The following is a 22,872-nucleotide window of genomic DNA, read 5'->3' on the forward strand; positions in this document are numbered from 1 at the left end:
TTTGGCATTCTGTGGTCTTATTTAATCCATGGTTGTAGTAATTACTATAGATGTTTATGTATGTATAAACTACCAAACCATATCATAATATCTTGTGTGTGTGTGTGTGTGTGTGTGTGTGTGTGTATATATATATATATATAATATATATAATATAATATATATTATATATATATAATAATACATATTATATATACACCCCTACATATACACTCACACAAGATAATATGTATGTGGTTTGGTAGTTTTTGAGAAATGAACAACATTTCTGCTGCTTGTTCAATCTACTTTAAATGAGCTAAAGCAACAATTGCTAAACATTGATCAATTTCGATGTGATAAGATGATTATTTAAAATTATAGTTTACGTAATTCATTTGTGGTGGGACTATATGAATCATTTTATATTAACTGAAACTGCATGGGTGGATTTTTAGTCCCAGCATGCTTTGCATGAGACTCAATTGGGAGCGAAAATGTTAATTTATGGCATTGATTTAAAGACAGAGCCCTTTAACAATTAATATTAAATTATGCTGATATTTTTAAAATTTATTTTAAGTTCTGTACTTGTTTACATTTTTATTTTATGTAAAGTGGATTTTACTTCCATGTGAAATTTTACTTATTGTTTCAATAACAAAGTTATTAATTTGAACCTATCAGAGTTAATAAATGCTTGTAGTAGTTGTCAAACATCTCCACATTCAGTTTTGTCAGTTGTGGGTATTATCAAGAACTTTTAGAAATTGTTGTTATTTTCCTGATTGGTGTATGAAACCTCATTTTCCTTATCTATGGTTAACACGCATTGTTCTCCCGCTGTTCACTTTTGAGTCTTCATGCCCAAACTTCTCAAAATCTGGGATGGTCTGGGGCATCTGGGGTGTCTTTAGTATGGATGCTGGATCTTATTAGACTGGATGATTAAATTTCAAAACAATTGAAAATCAAGTCGCGTAAAGTTTGGTTTCAGTTTATGATGCTAATAACTATCTCCAACCGGAGAGGTCGCTAGTTTTGAGCCGCTCCCAGCATAAATTTCAGCTTAGTAGGACGTGCACTCTAATGTAAACATTCACTAACATGAGCAAAAAATTACCATGAAAACTATTTTCCAGTCAAGATGGTAAACGGATGATCTTTTTACCAATTTCAAAGGGATACCCATATGTTCTGCTCTAAATGGATGCGTCTGAGGTAGTCATATCGGTTGTACAGTGTGGCTTCAGTATGTTTTTGAATCTGGGTGAGCTATATGAAGTCAGAATACACTGAACCAAGCTGTATTTGGTGTGTGCTACACAGACTCATGCTGTTTGAACATCTCCCATCACAAGTGACACATTTGGAGTAGATGTGTAGTGTGGGATGTTCCTGGGAGATAGCAACGAAGCCATTTGGGTGGCATTTAAATTCACATTCTGTCCGAATGCCAAGGATTATCAACAAATGCTTGGGTCTTCTCAAGCCTCCTCAGTTTTCTTTGGAGGAACCTGTTGTTGACTGTGAAATAGACGCATGGGTTGAGAATGGATGCATGTTGAATACTTTATCGATGAAAAGCCCAGGTGCAATCATGTGTGTGAATTTGTGTGTGTTTTATGATCAGGCTAGATGAAACAATATGGTGTTAGGTTTCACTTTTTTTTTTTTTAAAGGGCCCCTGTTTGCCATTTCAAATATTGCCTTTCGTGCAGTTTATAATGTAGCTGTATGTGAAGGCAAACAATCGGCAAAATTGTAAAGCTGAAAGTGCAAAGTACTGAAATGTTAAAAGTGCGATGATGCCAGCATTTCTCACTAGCATTTTGAGTGCTGCTGTGTGTATTCTCAAACCACTGATTGGCCATTGTGTTCTCGTGCTTAACAGATGTCTGTTATTGGCTAGAATGATCATGACAGATTTCCATCAATTGGAAAAAATGGGGGAAAGAAACCACGCAATGTTGTTGTTCTACCGGCACGCCAAATATCATTTCCTTCTTGGTGACAACAGTGACGCTGATCGCTTCATTCACAGTCGGGCTATTAGCAGAGATCCCAGAGCAGAACTTGAATTTGGCATGGGATTGCAGCCATATAATAACAATTCTATTAATTCCCACAGGTTCTGCACTTATAACACAATGATGGAACTTATCACTTATATGTGCTTTTGAGTCTTGAACTTACTTGCACGTTCATTTTCTATGCGCCCACAGATCACAAGAAGATTGACAGCTCTTAATGATTAAGTAGTGGTTAAATGGGTCATAGTTGATCTGTGATCCATATGGATCAAGCCCCATTGCAAAATTTAAACATAATCGAGTACAAGTTTATAATTTGTTCGTATTTAAACAAGCAAGTGAATTTTAAACAATTCCAGAGAGAAAAGGCAATCGGGAACTCAATTTGTTTCAGATGACTTGCGAACACCGAACCAAATCATTTTCTGAATCCTCTGAACAGACACATACACAAAATTATGACAAAATACCCATCTTGACAATCATTCAGGTAAATGTAGGGTCTCAAGTAGGGATGCCAACAATTATTCGATGATGCACTGATTACAATTTTCTTGGTCTATATCTATACTATAGATCAGTGGTTGTGTAAGGGCAAAACCTGCAGCAATGACTAAATGTGAAAAAGAAGCACTATTTAAAGGGTTAGTTCATCCAAAAATCATAATTATGTTATTAATAGTACACTGTAATGACTGAACTGAAGAGAGAACTGAAGATGAACACCGAGCCGAGCCAGATAATGAACAAAAGACTGACTCGTTCTCGAGTCAAGAACCGTTTCTGTGGGAAGAGTCCGATTCGAGAACCGAGGAGCTGATGATACTGTGCATGTGTGATTCAGCGTGAAGCAGACCGACACACAGAGCGTCTGAACCGAACTGATTCTTTTGGTGATTGATTCTAAACTGATTCTGTGGTGATCCGAAAACCAGTTCGTGACTCGAGAAGGGTCAATTTTTTGTTCGTTATCTGGCTCGGCTGGGTGTTCATCAGTTCTCTCTTCACAGCAGTTCAGTCAGTGTACTGTTTGAGTACATGAATTACTCTGTGATATTGGTTTGATTTAACTCCCAGGCAGTGTCAGCCACATTAAAAAAGTGAACAGCTTAAGACAGTTGATTACTGTGTATTGGAGACGCAAACAGTTTAAAACGATTCAGTTCGATTTGGTGAACTGGTTCAAAAAGATCCGGTTACATCGAAGGATTCGTTCGCAAACCGAACCGGATATCACGAACTGCTTTGTTTTGAACTCTCTCACAACAGACACGGAAGAGAAGACAATGCTAAATAAAGTCGTAGTTTGCTATTTTTGGACCAAAATATATTTTTGATGCTTCAAAATATTCTAACTGACCCTCTGATGTCACATGGACTAATTTGATGATGTTTTTCTTACCTTTCTGGACATGGACAGTATACCGAACACACAGCTTCAATGGAGGGACTGAGAGCTCTCGGACTAAATCTAAAATATCTTTAGATAACTGTGGAACTGCGGAACTGTGTTCCGAAGATAAATGGAGGTCTTACTGGTTTGGAACGACAGGAGTTATTGACATAGTTATGATTTTTGGGTGAACTATCCCTTTAACCAGAGTGAATGAAGTGTGTGTGTGTGTCTGTGTGTGTGTGAGAGAGAGAGAAGGGGTCATGGGAGAGGAAAGAGCGAGAATATGTGGCTGACGTTATTGCCTGTGCCCCAGGAAACAAAACGGATCTGCTTGAAATCTTGAAAACTGATGATCATGAGGAAAAAAGTGCAGCTCATGCACCAAACTTGTGCGAGCAGCTGTGAGTGCCTTTATATAAATGCATCATAATTCATTCATAATCTACGAATTAAGCTTTTAATGTGATTTTGATTTAACCTTTAAAATACAATAAAATGGAAACAACACAAAGGTCTTCAACATTGAAAGCAATAGAAATGTAGTTACCAAGTAATTTCCCCGCATAATATTTTCATATTGTGAGCTTTGTAGGGATGCGGGACACATTCCTACAACACGTTAATTAGATCCTACGACTTAACTCTTTCCTCGCCAATGAGGAGTCTAAAGTCTAAATGCTCTAAAGTTAACAGATAATGTTTAAAAAGTGCAGTCCACTTGATTACATATGTTTAGTGTGGTAATGCAACATTTGTTCTTATCTTTCTGCAATCTACTTTAGTTTGTGTGATTTTATAACTGACTTTTGTATTTGTTTACTCCAGGCTTATTTTTCAATGCTTTGTGTTGTCATAATTATTACATGCTTACAAGGTTGGAAGTAGGGCTGTGAGGTTTGGGGAAAATATTTAATTGTGACTTTTGTTTTTTGACAGATATTTGATTGCGATTTGATTTTTGAGAACATTTGTTTAATCTATCTAATATTGTGTTGGTCATACTATACAATGATTTATAGCTTGTCTTTGTTGAATAATAGTAACATAGAGATTTAAAAAATAATTTCATATTAAATCACAATCGCAAAAAACAAAAAAACAAACAAAAAAAACCCCCCTAATTTACAAAGGTAAAAAGAGAATGCCCCTGTAAATCACTTTAAAAAATTTTTTATCAGAATTTTCTTTATTGATTAGAAGTTGCTCCTAATTTTTTTTTAATTAGGAGGACAAGCACCCCTAATTACAAGAAGAAAAAAATGCTCTTAAACTGGGTGTGTGAGCGGAATGGCTAGTGTCTATAGAGGACATTTGAACTCTGTGTCTGTACCTCATAAAGAACAGGCAGTGTACTGTAGGGGATTTGTGTCGTGCCGCATCCAGTGTAACATCACTGAATATAGTTCTATAGTATTTTGTCCTGTCACGCATCCTGTAGACGGTGAATTGAACTTTCTTATTTAGGCTGCTTTTTTATTGAACTGTTTTATTTCTTTGACATTTTAGTGTTTAGCAGGTTGCGTATTCATTCACTGACGGAAGTGCTAAAATTAAACATGCACTTAAGCGCATGTTTATAAGCATATAAGTGGTAGTTGTCCATTACCACCGTGGTAATGCACCTATGTAATAGAACTCCAGCTAGGAGGGTTGAAGTGACTAATTAGGAGTGGGCGATATCTCTATTTAAAATATATTGAGATTTTTTAAACACCATGGATTTTGACATATCGTTTATATTAGTGGTGTGACGGTTAGTATTTAACCGTGAGACCGGCACGTCCTCAACCAGCCTGGAGGCTACATAACTAGTCTAAAAAAAGACAGCCGGCTCCATTATATGGAGATACATCGGTTTTAAGGCATCGGGCTAACAGCAGGCAGATGTCTACTGTAGGGCCCTATGATTTCGCGATGTAAAAAACGCGGACTGAATCGCGGAATCCAGTCATAAAAACGGAATTTACAGTTTAACGTGGAATGTCACGGAATTTGTCAAATTTTAAATTAATTATCAAAAGTAGGTCATTGCACTCGCTTCAAATTAAATGTTTGCATACATAAATATGGACTATATGGACTAATATCTGCAAATATTAAGCCGGAAAAGTCTATTTAAATATGAATCCTGCATGTTCTGCATGTCTCTGTTAATGAATGGAGAAGCGCTGCTTCATTTTATTACACACCCGGAAGCGCGCGTGACGCTCCGGTGATTTCAGCTTCTTGTCCTCTCACTAAATAAAGACGTGAACACATGAACAACATCTCCAAAACTGCAATGAGAGACACTTCATGAACATCTGACCGTTTGATTTGAGTAAAACTAGCGTCATATCACATCATAGACTGTAGTATCACATACACAGAACTGTAAAAGTAAACCCGTCAAAATAAAAGTATTTGCACGAAAAAAAAAATACTAACCTATTGTTCGGCAGAATGTAGAAAGCCTACTACTATTAAAATGAAACAAATATAATTTAAGGAATAATCACACAACATTTCTTCCATGTATTATTTTTAATAGTAAATCCCTTGTTTACCAAAAAATAAAGTTTGCTTAATTTTCAATAATTAAAAGAGAAATTAAATAAATGTTTTATGCCTTCGTTTGATAACCAGAAAAATTTGAATACACAGAATTTCAGAGGGGAAAATGTTTTTATGCATTTAAATAATTACACTTGCTTAAACATAGAATTAGATAACAATAAAACATTTGTTGAAGAAGAAAATAAAACATTTCATAGGGCCCTAAATATGTAATATTTGGCATATTTGTTTTTGCAGTAGTTTTTGGGGGGTTATTTTTCCTGTAAAGATATCGAGATATATTTTTTGCTCCATATCGCCCAGCCCTATGACTAATGACCGATGAATGATGGGTTTAGTCGAGGCTATTGTTTTGTGATGCAGACGTTAGCTTTTCCTAAGAACGCTGAGTCTGAAATTCTATGTATGTGTATCAGATTTGTGTGCCAGGTTCCAAGTCAAATTCTGTCTTTAAGTAATGAGTGCTTATTTGCTGCTCATTGCTAGTAACCTCTCTGTTACAGATATATGCGTACTGTACATTATTCTCCACCCCTGCCACCTTGTCTTTTGCAAACTTCACCCATATTCCACCTTAACAAAATTTTTACCAAAACACTGAGATTGATTACAGATGTACAAGTAGAGCCCGACCGATATGGATTTTTGGGGGCCGATGCCGATGCCGATATTAACTTGAAAAGAGCCGATTTATAAGCCGATATTTTGATTTTGAAAATAAACTGGATATTAGACCCATTTCCTATAAGCTGCACTTACATAACATTCAATGGCAAAATATCTGCCTGTTCTATGTATGTGGGCTGTATAAACCATTTTCCAGAAGGGATTTATGTAAAAAAAAGCCTTAGATTATGGTCTCAATCACTAAACAATTGCACATCAAAAGTATATATTTTTTAACGATCAAAAAACAGTCTGATTTTAAACATTTAACACTTTTACTTTCTTCCAGTTGAAGCTGATTTTAACAGTCTGTGTGTGTACTGTAAATAAATTATAATACTAAAGTTAAAGTATTTGCAGAAGTAGTCCCACACTTTTGCTGCTACATCATTCACCTTTTTCAGCCATCTGTAGGGCAGAAAGAGAGACATAGAAAGAATAAGCATGTGTATTAATAATATCACCATGTATCATTACTCATGTCATCATTAGAATTATAATAATAATAAACAGGGATCTCCTACATAGGCAAAAATGAGAAATATATATATATTTTTTTATTTGTCAAGCAATAGGTATTAACCTCCTTATATTTAACAATATTATTTCAACATTTTCCTGTTATGTCTGTAAAGCTGCTTTGAAACAATATGTAAGAAAAAAAAGAAAAGAAAAAAGCGCTTGTTCAGCTCACATTTATTTACATGTCCCCTCTGATTTAATCATTTCTGACGCACCTACTGTAGTTACTGTAACTACACTATATTTGCTCTCACAGACACATTCACAACGGACCCGTATATCTTCTCCTCTTCTCTTTGTGCAGTCTGAATCAAAATGGTTAACGTTAGTGCCATGAACACACCGCTGTCAATTTTGAGAAGAACCACCTTCAAACAAGTTAATAGCAAGCATTTAAGGGGCCTGCTAAAAAGGAAGCTATATTAGCGTTAGAGTAACGTAACCAGCCTGAATTCACCAAATTGTTCCCTGGGCCTGAGGGTAGCCTCTTCTTCCTTGCTTCTCTCTTAATTCTCATCAGCAGGACTAGCGCTATCGCTCGCTTCTTACAACGGGACAGATACATGTTTGCTGCTGACCGAAAAGAGGAACAACAGACTATGAAAGAGCTCCCGCTAAAAGTTTTTAAAACTCCGCCTACGCCATAGCGCAGAGCAGGGCAAATCGCGTTGTATCTGAAGGGCAACGCTAAACCCAGCGGCCAAGCGCTGTGCATACCGCGTCCTGTGTGAAAGGCCCATTACGCGGTCATTATGTGGGAAACACACCGCAATAGAATAAGCACTAAACGCTAACTTTATAGTTCGACCTCTTATTAACGTTCGCGCTCTTCCACTGATAAACATGGTATTAGCTTTGTGGCTAATCTAATATATCAATGCATTAGCTGCTGTAAGTGATGTTACAGAATATTTAGAAGTGATAATGATAGGACCGTTAACTAGAACTACCACACCGTTTTTATATACAGTGTATGAACTAAATCTACAATCATTTCACATGACGAACGACAGACTCACCTGGGTGGCTTGGCTGATCGCTTTCTTCTTTGTGGATTTCTGGCGCTGTTGCAACTCTGGAGCTGCAGACCGCCTTCTGGTGGGCAAACTATGCAACACTCATAACATGAGTGAAGAATATGAGACTGTTTCTCATGTTTCATCGGCCGTTATAAACGCCGATGCCGATTTAAATGCAATTAGCTCATATCGGCCGATGATATCGGCCGGCCGATATATCGGTCGGGCTCTATGTACAAGGCAGTGAGAAACACATGCATGTGGTTATTAGTGTCGGGTATGTTCATGCGTTATGTCTGAAATACAGAAACTAGTGGAGTTCAGCAAGAGTAAAATTTTGAAAAGCTCGTCCAGCAGGTTTTCCCTTCATGATTGTATTCACACTGTCCATTCAGATGATTGTATAACTCAGCGATTGAGCTCTGGAAGGGAAAACCGATTGTCTAAATACATCCAGCATGACCTCATCAATGACCCAGACTAACCTGTAGTTTGTTAGGCCTTATTTCCATGAATCATCATGACTGACTGTGAGGAGAGGACTGTTTGAATGTAGTTTGTGTCTGGGATTTCTTGGAGGGTGAGGCTCAGTTGGCACCTCATGTTGCGTGCGAGAGAGAGCACTAATACTGCAGGGGGGTTAAGGCCTCTATGCTGGTGGGTTTATCTCTACAATTGACTCCAGATGTTGTGAACCATAGACCAAGCAGCACCAAGAGTGCCACAGCAGCACTGCTTTGCACATCTGGCGTTACCAAAGCAATGACTGACACATTTTTATTGCATTCCAAAGAGCTTCGTTATCAGCACCACAGTGGGAAATGAAACCGTATCGGTGCTGACAGTTAAGCAAAGAGAACCGTTCGGCCCGATAGTGGAAAAGCAACTTATGAATTGCCCATGAATGAACGTCATTATTCAGTTCATCTGGAAGACCACAGCTGTGTGGGAGCACTTTAAATTGCTTGAGGACAAGGCAAAGGCAGTGTGCCAAATGTGCAAATTGTTACTGGCCTACCACAACAGCACATCAAGTTTGAAAGTTCTGTAAGTAGTACACCTATAGAATGCTATATTGCTGGTGTAAAAACAAACAAACAAACAAACAAACAAACAAACAAACAAACAAACAAACTGCTTTTATCCGCCATTTTAAATATATTTATACTATATAAACGTTCACTTAATTTGCTTGGAAAACACTTGCGAATACGGCAGCCATTCAAAAAATAAAAACCTTCAGTAACCCAGCCTAATAATAATTTATCTATATTAAAAGTATTGCTCTTAAAGGGCCTGTGTTTTGTATCACTAGTGCAAGTTGTCCGTTCTTGGCGCATATAAGCCCTGCACGCGTGAAGTGGCACTTCTGGCTAATGCTGTTCTGTAGTTCATTAAAAGTTGATTAATTCTGAACACGTCGGGTGTTCACATTGCACCAAAATGCGACACTGCACTCCCTTGGGTCCGCAGCAACACACACCATGTGTGAAGTCGAATTGGATGAAAATGCAAACACACAGAGATTCCTGCCTTCATTAAAGAAAAGTATATGTTCAGCCCATCCGAAGTTTCAAAATATTTGGTGTTGATTACTACCGAAGCTTCGAAGCTCAAAAAATGGTATTGGGACCAGCCCTACATGGTACAATTTAGTACAGTTAACCTTTGGGGGGTTTTCCACTGGGTACAGTACCCGCTACCTGGTACTTTTTTTTTTTTTTTAGTACCACCTTGAACCATACTGTTACCAAAACGTGATGTGTAAACTCTACTGATCACGGATTTGCCGGAGAGAATAGTCATTCTTGATGCAAACACAACAGAACCGCTAGATTTAAATCAGCACAGCCAGCGAAGTCATGATTGGTTCAGGTGTGCTGCCAAAAAACACTTAAACATGGACTAATGACTTTCACACACATACTCCATCTACAGTGTGTATGCGTAGCAAATTTTTTTACGCACCCATGTTAACGGGTTCCAGCGCTCACACTGCACGCAGTTGTGGTCCGTCAGTTCGTTCCAGGAGCAGTGCGTCAGCAGCAGTGCAGCGATCGTTTTCGTACCGAGTCTATTTTTGCAGTGCTGCACGCACTGAATTAAAGTGACAGCGCATTGTTTGCGGAAATAAATGAACATGGATTGACATGGATATGCAGTAATTTCACAATAAATGTATCCTAATTTATACAAATTAGTATTTATTTCTAATTCCATCTGTTTGATAAGTAATTGTTTTAAATAACCCCTTTTAAATTAAAAGTGATAGCGTTCCAGTGGATAGAGATCATAACATTAGCAAAAAATCAGTTAAGAATAAATCACCAAAAGAATCAGTTCGGTTCAGATTAGGGATGTCAACGATTAATCGATGATCGATTAATTGTCGATAAGAGATGCAATCGATTAAGGCTATCGATGGTCGGTTAACCGATTCAATGTTGGGCTGCGTGCGGCTCATGCGCACTCAACATGTGCGAGCGGCTGTGAGTGACGGTGACGATATATAAAAGCATCATCATTCATTCACAATGTACAAATTAAGCTTTTAATGTGATTTAAACTTTAAAGTACATTAAAATAGAAACAACATAAAAGTTCTTCAACATTAAATGCAATAGAAATGTAGTTACTAATCATTTCATCAGATAACTGTTTTATATCGTGCGCTTTGCAGGGCTGCGGGACACAGTGACCGGACAGGTAGTCTATTCATTCCTACAACTTGTTAATTCATTCCTACGAATTATTAATGTGGCAATTGTCCATGTTTCATTAATTTTGTTCCCTAAATAACCCATGATTTAAGTGAAATAAGGGAACAAATTAATAAATCGAACGAATTCTTAATTCATGAAATCTTTAATTTCCCTTCCCATGTTTACCACAGTAAGAGATGCGAAAACAGTTATTAAAAGTGAAAGATAATAAAATAAACCTGGGAAATTAGAGGGTTAGACGATGAAGATTTAGGAAAAGAAACAATGCCTAAATATACTGAATTTGTGGAAATTCGTGACCAACCGGCAAACCAGAACAAAGCCGCGTAAATGAAGACTATGGGGTCCAAAAGCATGGTCGCGATCTAACATTTTCCAGTTAACCTATCATTCCTCTAAAAAACAAAGCTTTTATACCACACTTGTCATAATCAGATCTTATCATTTCTAAATAAATAATTGCTGGATTCAAAACAGCGATTAATAGGCGCTGTGACCGACACATTCCTGGAGCATTCACTGCTGTCACCAAACGGTGACGCCGAGCATCGTTTACAAGTTTCTGCATGGACCTGACTAGGGCACAGGTTCTAAGCCCTGGGACAAAATGGGATGCTTTAAGGAAAATTTATAGCCTACTAAGTAATAGGCCCAACATAAAAATAACAATTTGTTTTCATGTTTTTTTTTTTTTTTTTTTTAAATAGGCTATGCGAAATATATCCGACTTAAATAGGCTAATTAAGATTAACGGATTTAAAACAGAAGTGTGGGCGCTCCATAAGTTCACAAAAAAAAAAAAAAAAAAAAAAAGGATGACAACGCATTCTGTTTGTTTGCTTTATTTTACAAGAGCACAAATCTTCTGTTTTTATTGTGAGTGTGCACAAATGAAAGTAAACACTTTTGCGGAAAATATATATTTTTTTTTAATGTCTCAGCTGTTTCGATCGCCCCGGAGCCTGCTGCACACGTATATTCTAGCGATTCAAACTTACATCGCAGTCTGTTCATTATCAAAATAAAATGTCAACTAAACATTAAAAGGTTACACTGGTCAGTTTAAATAGACCGTAGTATACCGGTCCACTCTGCTGTTATGCCAAGGACGTTTTTGCTCATATGAAGAGGATCATCTTTTCCGTCTATATGCGTGTTAAGTACAAGCCTAGTTTACATTATAAATAATAGTTTAACATTCAAATACATTGCGAATATGGAAACATTTCGATTTGTGCCGAATGAGACATGAGCAATAACCTCCAAATAAATCTAGCCAAAGCCCCGCTCGCTCATCCTCGTCTGCACGCATGCACTGTCACGATCTAATGCGCTGTATGCCGGATTTTTAAAAATCTGACATTTTCTAGGACAGAATCCAGCAGGATCAAATTAATGTGAGCAACTGTGTTTTGGTGCAGCAGCGCCGATGTAGTTCACTTAATGTGCAGCGCAGTCACACGCGCTCCACATTTCGGATAATTTTATACAATAATGTCAGTTGAAAACATTGCAATTGTGCTTTAAAATACAACAACGAGCACCACAAAACCATTTAAAGAGGCGCGTTCAGCGTTCTCCGTGCGGGATTGGAAACTGTCAACAAAGTAAAATGACCTCAAAAGTATGGCGCGCTCTCTTCATTTTATCAAATGATCATAATCGCATCTATTCATTTTATAATCCTGCTACTAGCATTTTATTCAGACTAAAACCTCTTTAATTCAAGTGAGAAAGCGTTTTGTGTGTGTGTGTGGCTTTTGCACATCCTGTCATACCGCTGACTGCGTGCCTGCAATAGACGCATTTTGCAGTAGGGTATGGTTAACGATTAATCGATTAATTGATCGTTAATTTAAACGACGATCGATCATGGAAATAATCGAAATTTGACATCCCTAGTTCAGATGCGCTCTGTGTGTCAGTCTGCTTCACGCTGAATCACACATGCACAGTATCATCAGCTCCTCGGGTCTTGAATCTTGAAAATTCTATATATTTTTTTACATGATTTGAAATCAAAATAATAATAGCCGCGGATCAGTAGCAGACTGCAAATGATTCCTGTGTGAAAGCACAATGAGTCTGAGCTGCTTCTGCACCACACATGTAACGCGCATGGACTGCATACACACTGCAGATGGAGTATGTGTGAAACAGCTCCAGAACAAGAACAGCAAGATGTTGACAAGGGCTAGCCGAAACGTTCTACTACGTGACCTTTCCACATTTTGCACTATGTTTGTGTTTTGTAAGAGCTTTTTGACTGAGAGGAACAGTATGTTTTGCTAACCAACACAATAGTGAGACATGGGCAGACAGTTTTAGTCTGTAAATGTTGGACGTCTCGGAGAGGGGTTGCATTCTTCCTGCTGATTTGGAGAAGGGTGTTGAATACGTCTGAATAAAGGAGGTGGGCTTGAGGATTGTGTCATGGTAATCTTTGAGGAGGCCTCACAAAAGGAAAGGAGACCGGGGCCCCCTTGACTGAGACACTGAATTCAGTATTGCTTCAGTAGGTGTTAACTGCTGATGTTGATGGGCAATCGACAAAGTCATGTGCATTTTGACGCTGTTGTGATGGCGGGGGTTTCTGGCTGAGCACATTATTAAAAGTCATATAAACCTTAAGTGCCTTTTGCTAGAGAATGTGTTAAGAACCCTCATGGCTTGGAGGAGGAGATTGAGGATGGATGTTTGGAGTGACACTAATAGTTCAAGCTTTATTGTCATGCTTGTGATGGAGTGACTTTGTAAAATGCAGAACCCCCCCAAGGAATACATCATTTTGTGAGGCCTGATATATCAGTTTTTAGTGGCTCAAAATGAGACTGAGGTGGTACCATCCTGATCATGTTATCCACATGATCAGGATGGTACCACCTCAGTCTCATTTTGAGCCAGGAAATGTACCCTGTGAATGTACCCACCTTTTAACTGGCTGAAACAAACACTTTTTTTTACATGCAACATATTTTAGGTGCTATAATTAAATGATTGAAAATAAATGACAATTCTAATGTTAAATTTGATAAAAACAAACCTGTTTAACATGAAATTAAATGAAACATACCAGCTAAAAGGGGCCCTTTTGTATAGGTGAACATATAACATTAGGTTGTTAAACATTTCATGAAACTGAAAATCTTTATCCACTCCTTATGGTCTCCACATTAGCACCAAGCAAAGACTTGTTATAAAATTAAGTTTTTACTCCCATCTCACTTCAGTTCAGCATTGAGTGTTTGTAATAATTCATTTGTTGTTTTTTACACTAGGCTTCCAGCTTTGCGTTTCTCATTAACTTTTTTTATTGTTAAGAAAACAAATCTTGTTAAAATAACACAAACCATATACTATTGTAATTGTTAAATATAGGGCCCTAAGAAATTTTTCCCTAAGAATTGTTTTTGTTAGTTTTTCTAGAATCCTTTCTAATCGTTAAATAACATTTTACTATCAAAAAGCATGTCTAATTAATTAAAATCATGGAACTTATACAATGTCAGTTTATTAAAGGTTTGACAAAAATGACATGTTTAGGGCTCAATTATTTTATTTTATCTCATCATATGTTTCATTGATACCAAATTGTGTTGTAGCATGTCTAATTATTTGAATGCATAAAAACTACTTAATTTCTTCATTTATTCTTAAAATAGCCTTATTAAATGTTTTATTTTTCCTCAGAAATTCTGTATTGTGTTAATAAATGGCGCACACACGTGGGTTTACTACACACACAGTGAAGTGTGTGATGCTTGCGGTGATTTCAGCGTCTACCGTCTCACTAGATGAGGACATGAACAACATCTCCAGAACTGCTCTGAGAGTCTCTCCTTTAGCATTTGACAGTTTGATTTGAGTAAAACTAGCTTCATATCACATACACAGAACTGTAAATGTATTCATGCAACCCGTCAAAATAAAAGTCTGGTTTGATTTGAAGACATTGTGCCTCTTAATACTTTTCAGTAGAATGTACACTACTAGTACTATGACTAAAATGAAACAAATAATCAAGGAATAATCGCACAACATTCCAAGTTTTCATTTTAATAGTAAATCCCCTATGTGTGACAAAAATAAAGTTTGCTTAATTTAACTATTAAAAAGGAGTCGAGAAAATTGTAATGGAATTTGGGAAAAAAATTAAAACAGAATTTTGGAAAAAATAAAACCGCTACATGAGGGATCTGCAGATAATATGAGTGGTTGTGTGTAGTGTGGCACATTCTGCTTGACTCTTTCATCCCAGCTGCAGTCAGGTTAGGAGACAGAGAGCTTTCAGTTCGAACACTGGGGCTACACTTTGTGGAATGTGTTTGTGTGTGTGAGACAGACTTGAGTGCTGTGTGAGAAAGTTAGTACCACAAATGTAAAAATTAATCATGTGGGTTTTTTTTTTTTCAGATTAGGAGGCTGTGCTTGGCTGTGAGAGAAGCATGGCTACACAATGTAAGTTATTTTACATGTTTCTTTATTAAAATATATATTTGCAAAGTGAAAGTTTTGCAAGAGCTAAAATAATTAACATCTTGTTTTAAATACTATTTGATGATCTCTTTTTATAATGTTTCATGTTCAGCTGACTTGATGGAGCTCGACATGGCCATGGAGCCGGACCGCAAGGCTGCAGTCAGCCATTGGCAACAACAGTCTTACCTGGACTCAGGTATCCACTCTGGGGTCACAACCACTGCCCCGTCCCTGAGTGGCAAGGGCAACCCAGAGGATGAGGATGTGGATAATCAGGTGCTGTATGAGTGGGAGCAGGGCTTTAACCAGTCCTTTAACCAGGAGCAGGTAGCAGGTATGCGTGCTGATTCTGTTCTTCTGTTTTAAGAATTGATGGAAAGAATATGGAAAATTAGGATTTCATGTTCTTAATGTGGTCAAAATAGTCTGGAATCGAAAATGCGCAATTCACTTATGTAAACCTTAAACAGCATTGGGTCTTCTGCAAACCAATGTGTGTGCAGAGACAATTGCTTATTGTTATAGCTTTCTTGTCTTTTGTCTGGTATTAACAATCACTGTATTATATTAAGACATAACAGACCTTTATAGTCATTTTGATTAATTGTGCATAAGACCGTTGCTTGATATAGTACTGTGGTTTCTCTGTAGACATTGATGGTCAATATGCCATGACCAGAGCCCAGAGAGTCCGGGCGGCCATGTTTCCTGAGACTCTAGATGAGGGCATGCAGATACCTTCCACACACTTCGACTCTGCCCACCCCACCAACGTCCAGCGCCTGGCCGAGCCCTCACAGATGCTCAAACACGCCGTGGTCAACCTCATTAACTACCAGGATGATGCAGAGCTGGCCACCCGCGCCATTCCAGAACTCACCAAACTACTGAACGATGAGGATCAGGTTAGAACGGATGGATTGTCAGAAACAGCCAGTGCTGGGACTCTTGTCAGAGTGAGCTAATGCCTCGATTTTCTTTTTACTTTTCCATCAGGTGGTGGTAAATAAGGCAGCTGTGATGGTGCACCAGCTCTCAAAGAAGGAGGCCTCTCGTCACGCCATCATGCGATCCCCACAGATGGTGTCGGCCATTGTGAGGACCATGCAGAACACTAGTGATGTAGAAACGGCCCGCTGCACCTCTGGCACCCTGCACAATCTTTCCCACCACAGAGAAGGCCTGCTGTCCATCTTCAAATCGGGAGGCATCCCTGCTCTCGTCAAAATGCTTGGGTTGGTACACCTTCAAGCTCTCTATTTTTAAACAGACAAATCTAAACGATCATGCGGTTATATATCCTGTGAATCTTTTGGATCAGGGAAGTTGTGTTGTGTTGGAATTCGAGGACTAGCAGGCTGAGTGCTTTGACCTGCTCTGTGTGCTTAAGCTTGAATCCCATTAGTTTGGCTCTAATTAATATTGCTGTGGTCTCTTCAGTTCCCCAGTGGACTCCGTACTCTTTTATGCCATTACGACTCTACACAACCTCCTACTGCACCAGGAAGGAGCGAAGATGGCTGTCCGTTTGGCCGGAGGCCTGCAGAAAATGGTGGCCTTATTAAACAAAACAAACGTCAAATTCCTCGCCATCACGACAGACTGCCTTCAGATCCTGGCATACGGCAATCAGGAGAGCAAAGTAAGAAGCAAAAACTTCTCCAAAATAAGCACATCACAGCAGGGTTCTTGGCCAAAATAACATTGGTTTACAAATTGTTTTAATAATTTTTCAAAAATCTTGTCACTCATATCTAGCAGTGCAATAAAATAACTGCTATATTTGGAATTTGATCTTGATGTTCTCATTGGCACTGGATGTCTGACTATTGTAGGGCTGTTTATTTATATAAAATTTATATTTAAAATTATTATAAAAGAAAAGAAAAAGCTCCAGGTTTCCTCAGCTTCTTTTGCAGAACTGCAAAATTTGGCTATAATAGTAATTACCATGTATAACTATACTTAATACTAGTAGTAGTAGTAGAAATTAATAATAATAATAATAATAATAATAATAATAATAATAATAATAATAATAATAATAATAATAAAAATATTTAAATATTTCTGAATTTCTTTTTTAAATGTTTAACAATCCAGCTTTTGTTCTGGTGAAGAAAAAAAACTAAAGGCTCAAAGCTCCTTTTGTTGACACCAGCTGATTTATAAGTGCTTTTCAGTTACAAATGACCCAAACTCAGAGCAGATGCAGAGATGGACTTTGTGTGAAGCAGCAGGATTTATTCTGAACTGAAAACACCAGATCATGAGCTTGATCGTAATTGTGCCACACTTCACTCTGAAACATGCAGCTCATATTTAAATCAGTCATTCCAATTTCAATTGCACTAAGCTGTAATATTATATTAATAGCGTATTATATAGCCAAACAAAATTACTTCTAGTACTTTGTATATCACTTCATTTACACAATGTTCTTGGTAATTTATTAACAGAGTAACACTGGTTTGAGCAGTGCAGCATTGATGGTAAAATGTTAAGTAGGGGTAAATGTTTAATTTAAAGTATATATGTAATAAATATGTAATTTGCTTTTCAGCTTATCATTCTGGCCAGTGGAGGCCCACAGGCTCTGGTCAACATCATGAGGACGTACACGTACGAGAAACTGTTGTGGACCACCAGTCGAGTGCTCAAAGTGCTGTCTGTTTGCTCCAGTAACAAACCTGCCATTGTTGAGGCTGGTGAGTCCATTTGTCTTCAGTTTACTCCAGTATAATGCAATGGAAGCTGGCGGCTGATTTAAGATGGTTTGAACATGGAAGCTTTGTCTTGTTTTCAGGTGGCATGCAAGCACTTGGCCTTCACCTCACGGACCCCAGTCAGCGACTGGTACAAAACTGCTTGTGGACTTTGAGGAATCTCTCAGATGCTGCCACCAAACAGGTACTGATCCGTTTGTGTCTTTCCTTCAGCTCTTTTACGCTGTCTTCTGTTCTTCCTACATGAGCCCTCTCTTTCTGTCTCCCCATTGTTTCCATGGAGAAGACGTCTTTAGCAGAAGTAGATGTGCAGGTAACGGTCATTCCTGCCTTTGTCTGTGTCGGGGATTAGGGGCTGTAGCCAGCTCTGACCCCACACAGGACATCAAATTGTGAAAAAAGGAAAAAAAAAGTGTTGGAGCATGAACGGGCGCTACATTTGGTTGTAATGCCTGCGCTATATTTACATTTCACCCAGCTGTTGTTGTGGCATCAGAATTCCTGAATTATCAAAGCATTTTTGGATTGATTTTGTGTATTTAACAGTTTACCCACTCATGGTAGGCTTACAACCTCATGTAACGTGTAGTAAAATGTTACGAATGGTTGTGGCTGCTCGTGTGCGGGACTAAAAAAAAATCTGGATCGAGTTTGTCATGGATGCACATTCTGGGTTGAATAAAGTAGCGCGTCTCAACTCTGGATCCTTCTGTTCTACAGGAGGGAATGGAGGGACTCTTGGGCACCTTGGTCCAGTTGCTCGGTTCAGACGACATTAATGTGGTGACGTGTGCTGCTGGAATCCTGTCCAACCTCACCTGCAACAATTACAAGAACAAGATGATGGTGTGCCAAGTGGGCGGCATCGAGGCCCTTGTGCGCACTGTTCTTCGTGCTGGAGACCGAGAGGACATCACAGAGCCTGCTATCTGTGCCCTCCGTCACCTCACATCCAGACATCAGGAAGCAGAGATGGCCCAGAATGCAGTGAGGCTGCACTATGGGCTGCCGGTGGTGGTCAAACTGCTCCACCCTCCCTCACATTGGCCTCTCATTAAGGTATGGAAGTGATATGAGATCATCATTTGTGTCTTTTAGTGGCTTTCATTGTGCATCAAGGAAAGGATTGTTTTTCTTAAAGGTTTATTTTATCACTCTATCCTCTCCCAGGCCACCGTTGGGCTTATCCGTAACCTGGCGCTGTGCCCCGCCAACCACGCCCCGCTCCGAGAGCAGGGTGCCATTCCCCGCCTGGTGCAGCTTCTGGTCAGGGCCCATCAGGACACTCAGAGACGCACCTCCATGGGGGGAACACAGCAGCAGTTTGTGGTGAGTCGTGGTCACGTGAGCGGCCGACTTTTAAAGCAGCTGAATTCTGAAATAAACTTAATGCCCAATTTATGCTGTACTCTGTTTCTGTATTAGCACAGGTATTCAGTGATTTTCTTGCAGAATGGATGTGAATGAGGTGTTCGTGTGTTGTGTTCAGGAGGGTGTGCGTATGGAGGAGATCGTGGAGGGCTGCACTGGAGCTCTGCACATTCTAGCCAGAGATATTCACAACAGAATCGTCATCAGAGGACTCAACACTATTCCACTGTTTGTTCAGGTCAGTCGCTGAGAGCTCGTGCTATCAGTCATTTCTTTCTAGTTTTTCCTATTTGTCCGTCAGTCGATTTATCTGGCTGAAGATCTTTTTCATTTGTTTGTTCATTTATTCTATCCTTCTATCACATCATCTTACATTAGTTCTATCATTGGCGTTTGTTTGTTCTGTATATTGTTCATTCTTGTCTGTCCATTTGTTTGCTTGGTTTTTTCTATTGATCTACCTATCATTCCTTCTATTCTATTGATCATATTTATTGAGCATTCTTTGTTCTATCATTCTAGTTATCTATCCTTCATTTGGTCTTGTTCATTCTATCTGTCTATCTTTCACTTGTTAGCTTGTTTGTTTTTTCTAATTGTTTGTTCCGATTATTCTGCCGCTCTGCTTTTTGTCACTTATTTTCCGCTATTGTATTCGATCTTTAGATTGTTCAAATTCTTGTTCGTTCAGCCTATCATTCTGAAGTTTTATCCATCACTGTTACATTGTCTTTTTTTAGTGAATTGAGTAAGTTAAAGTGTGGGTGACGCTGGTAGTATATTTACATCTGCTGAACTTCGACCCATTGTCAGTCTGTCTGACGTGTCTCTCTCGGTCTTTCTCTGCAGTTGCTGTATTCTCCGATCGAGAACATCCAGCGTGTAGCTGCAGGTGTACTGTGTGAGCTGGCTCAGGATAAGGAGGCAGCTGAGGCCATTGAGGCAGAAGGAGCCACCGCTCCTCTCACAGAGCTCCTCCACTCCAGAAACGAGGGTGTAGGTGAGTGTGCGCCCCGTTTTAATAAGCAACACGTGTGCAAGCATAGCCGGCACACAATAATGCAGAAAGACGTCAGTTAAATATAATGGCAACACAGTCTCACTGCCTACCGATGTCACAACAAAGTTTGAAGAAACAAGTCAAACTTCCACTGAATAAACACAGAGAAGCAAGCATGAATACAAAACACTATGCAGATTTGTTTTCCCAGCTATGCAATGATTTCCACTGGAGGCAGAGGCTGGGGTGAGCAGGGCTGGCTCGAATGTTTTCTCGGTCACACTAACGTTGCTATCTCTCGCCCACAGCCACGTACGCTGCTGCAGTTCTGTTCCGCATGTCTGAGGATAAGCCCCAGGACTACAAGAAACGACTGTCTGTGGAGCTCACCAGCTCTCTGTTCAGAACGGAGCCCATGACCTGGAACGAGGTAAGGGGGCTCATCTCCGCTAAATCCTGCAATCAACGCTGGCACAGAGCCCTGTTGTAGATTAAGCCTATAAATTCCCAGCGCATTACAGAATCGGTTATGGCAGATGTGGGTGTTATATTTGTGAATTTACTGAGCAGGTGATTCGAACAAAGTAGTATTGTTTTTATGAGCCTCAAGCACTTTGAAAGCACTAGTATAACTGATTCAGTCCTGATATACACTGAATTTGAGGCTGAAGCGAGTTTCTCTTATATAACTTTTTCTTCCATGTCTTTGCAGACTGGAGATCTAGGGCTGGACATCGGTGTGCAGGGAGACCCTCTGGGCTACAGACAAGACGGTAAGTTAATTCTCAGAAATGAGATCCGCTCTCAGCATCTGGGTGTGAATGCTCACTAATCCACTGCTTCATCAGCCTTCACCCTCCAAACCTAGAGACGAACACACCTGGCATGTTCCATGAAGACAGGACACTAAATAAATCCTGGAACTCTTAAAGATTAGTGGACCAAAAAAAAATACTTAAATTGTTGTTCATACTTCCCTTTTGTTCCAGAACTCTGAGACTTTCTCAAGAAATGAGATTTTAGGCATAATGTTAGATCTGACAGCGTCCAGTTTCCTTTTCTATCTCCTCATTAAAGAGGTATTACATAGAACATAGAATTGAATATCACCATTCTAGGTTAATTTAATTTTAGATAACTAATCCATCCAAAAAAAACTTGAATGCTTTTAACGGAGCACCATATTCCTAGAGAATGTCAGGTTCTGTCACATGCCTTGTGTTCTCTCTCTGGTCTTGTGTGTCTAAAGTTGTGCTATTGTGAGCTGCTTGTTTAATATGCATCCTCTAACGTACGTGTGTGTGTGTGTGTGTGTGCTCCCTCCACTTCCCATCCACTCCCCTCATCCTACAGACCCAAGCTACCGCTCTTTCCACTCTGGAGGATACGGGCAGGATGCCATGGGCATGGATCCCATGATGGAGCACGAGATGGGCGGGCACCACCCCGGCCCAGATTACCCTGTAGACGGCCTGCCTGACCTCAGCCATGCCCAGGACCTGATCGACGGCCTCCCGCCGGGCGACAGCAATCAGCTGGCCTGGTTTGATACTGATCTGTAAATACAATGACTTTTTAGGTGAGGCACCAAGACGCCCAAACACTCACTCGATGCGAATGTTTGATCTGTGCTGACTGCACTGTGTGTAGGAGATTTGAAGGGCTGGAGTAAAGCACGCTAGTAGCCAAACTAATCTTGAGCTGCATATGAATTGATTACAGTCCTGTATGTGTTCGTTTTTCTCCTCTTTAATCAGATTCTAACCTGTTTGTCTCCTCTTTTCTCTCTGCTGCAGCTGTATCGTCTGATCTGAATGGTCCTGCATTGTGATTTTGGCCTGTAGAGTTGCTGAGCGGGCTCAAGAGAGTGGGCTAGTTTCTCTGAAAGTGCCTGACACACTAATACAAGCGGAGTTTCCTATGGGAACACATGGAAGTAAAACTTTTGTTCTGGTCTTGGTCGGTCAGAATTTGGTGTGATTGACAGAAGAAAGCCCAAGAAGCAAATCCTAAGATGGTATTTTCAACCTTAGCCTTGCCTGTACTTTTTATTACTTTTTATTTTTCAAAGGATATTTCAGTCTGTTATGGTATTTATCTAGCTTGCTTTATGATACTCGTCTTTTATTTTGCAGAACTTTGTATTTCTTTCGACTGTCTCTCTCTCATAGTGTTGAGTTATAGTGGTAATGATCCATCAAGAGTTTATCGAGTTTATGGTGTAGAACACTAATTAATCAGTTGAATTGTATTCTTATCAAATGTAAAATTGTGTAGCTTTTGTATAAAACCAAGAATTGGAGAAGTCCAAATATCAGCTCTCTTGCTTTAAATAAATCACAAATGTTCCAAAGGGTTTGCAATCAGTTGGGGCCAGTTTTGCCTTTTTTTTTTTTCTCCTC

The 22,872-nt window shown here is 39.2% G+C and overlaps 1 protein-coding gene across 2 annotated transcripts; it reads left to right on the forward strand.

Moving 5' to 3' along the window:
• The first annotated feature begins 15,263 nt into the window (after positions 1-15,263).
• Positions 15,264-22,671, forward strand: LOC113060091 (catenin beta-1-like). Of its 2 annotated transcripts, XM_026228910.1 has the most exons (15): positions 15,264-15,352; positions 15,483-15,707; positions 16,025-16,278; positions 16,370-16,608; positions 16,814-17,015; positions 17,937-18,081; positions 18,180-18,283; positions 18,820-19,158; positions 19,270-19,428; positions 19,589-19,708; positions 20,320-20,470; positions 20,779-20,900; positions 21,183-21,243; positions 21,824-22,049; positions 22,267-22,671. In XM_026228910.1, the coding sequence occupies exons 1-14, from the start codon at positions 15,340-15,342 to the stop codon at positions 22,030-22,032; spliced, it is 2,343 nt and encodes a 780-aa protein (XP_026084695.1). In that variant the 5' UTR covers positions 15,264-15,339; the 3' UTR covers positions 22,033-22,049; positions 22,267-22,671. The 2 variants fall into 2 exon arrangements, with proteins under 2 accessions (XP_026084695.1, XP_026084697.1); XM_026228912.1 differs by lacking the exon at positions 21,824-22,049.
• The last annotated feature ends 201 nt before the right edge of the window (positions 22,672-22,872 follow it).

Source organism: Carassius auratus, chromosome 41 (assembly GCF_003368295.1).
Source record: "Carassius auratus strain Wakin chromosome 41, ASM336829v1, whole genome shotgun sequence".
Lineage (NCBI taxonomy): Eukaryota > Metazoa > Chordata > Actinopteri > Cypriniformes > Cyprinidae > Carassius > Carassius auratus.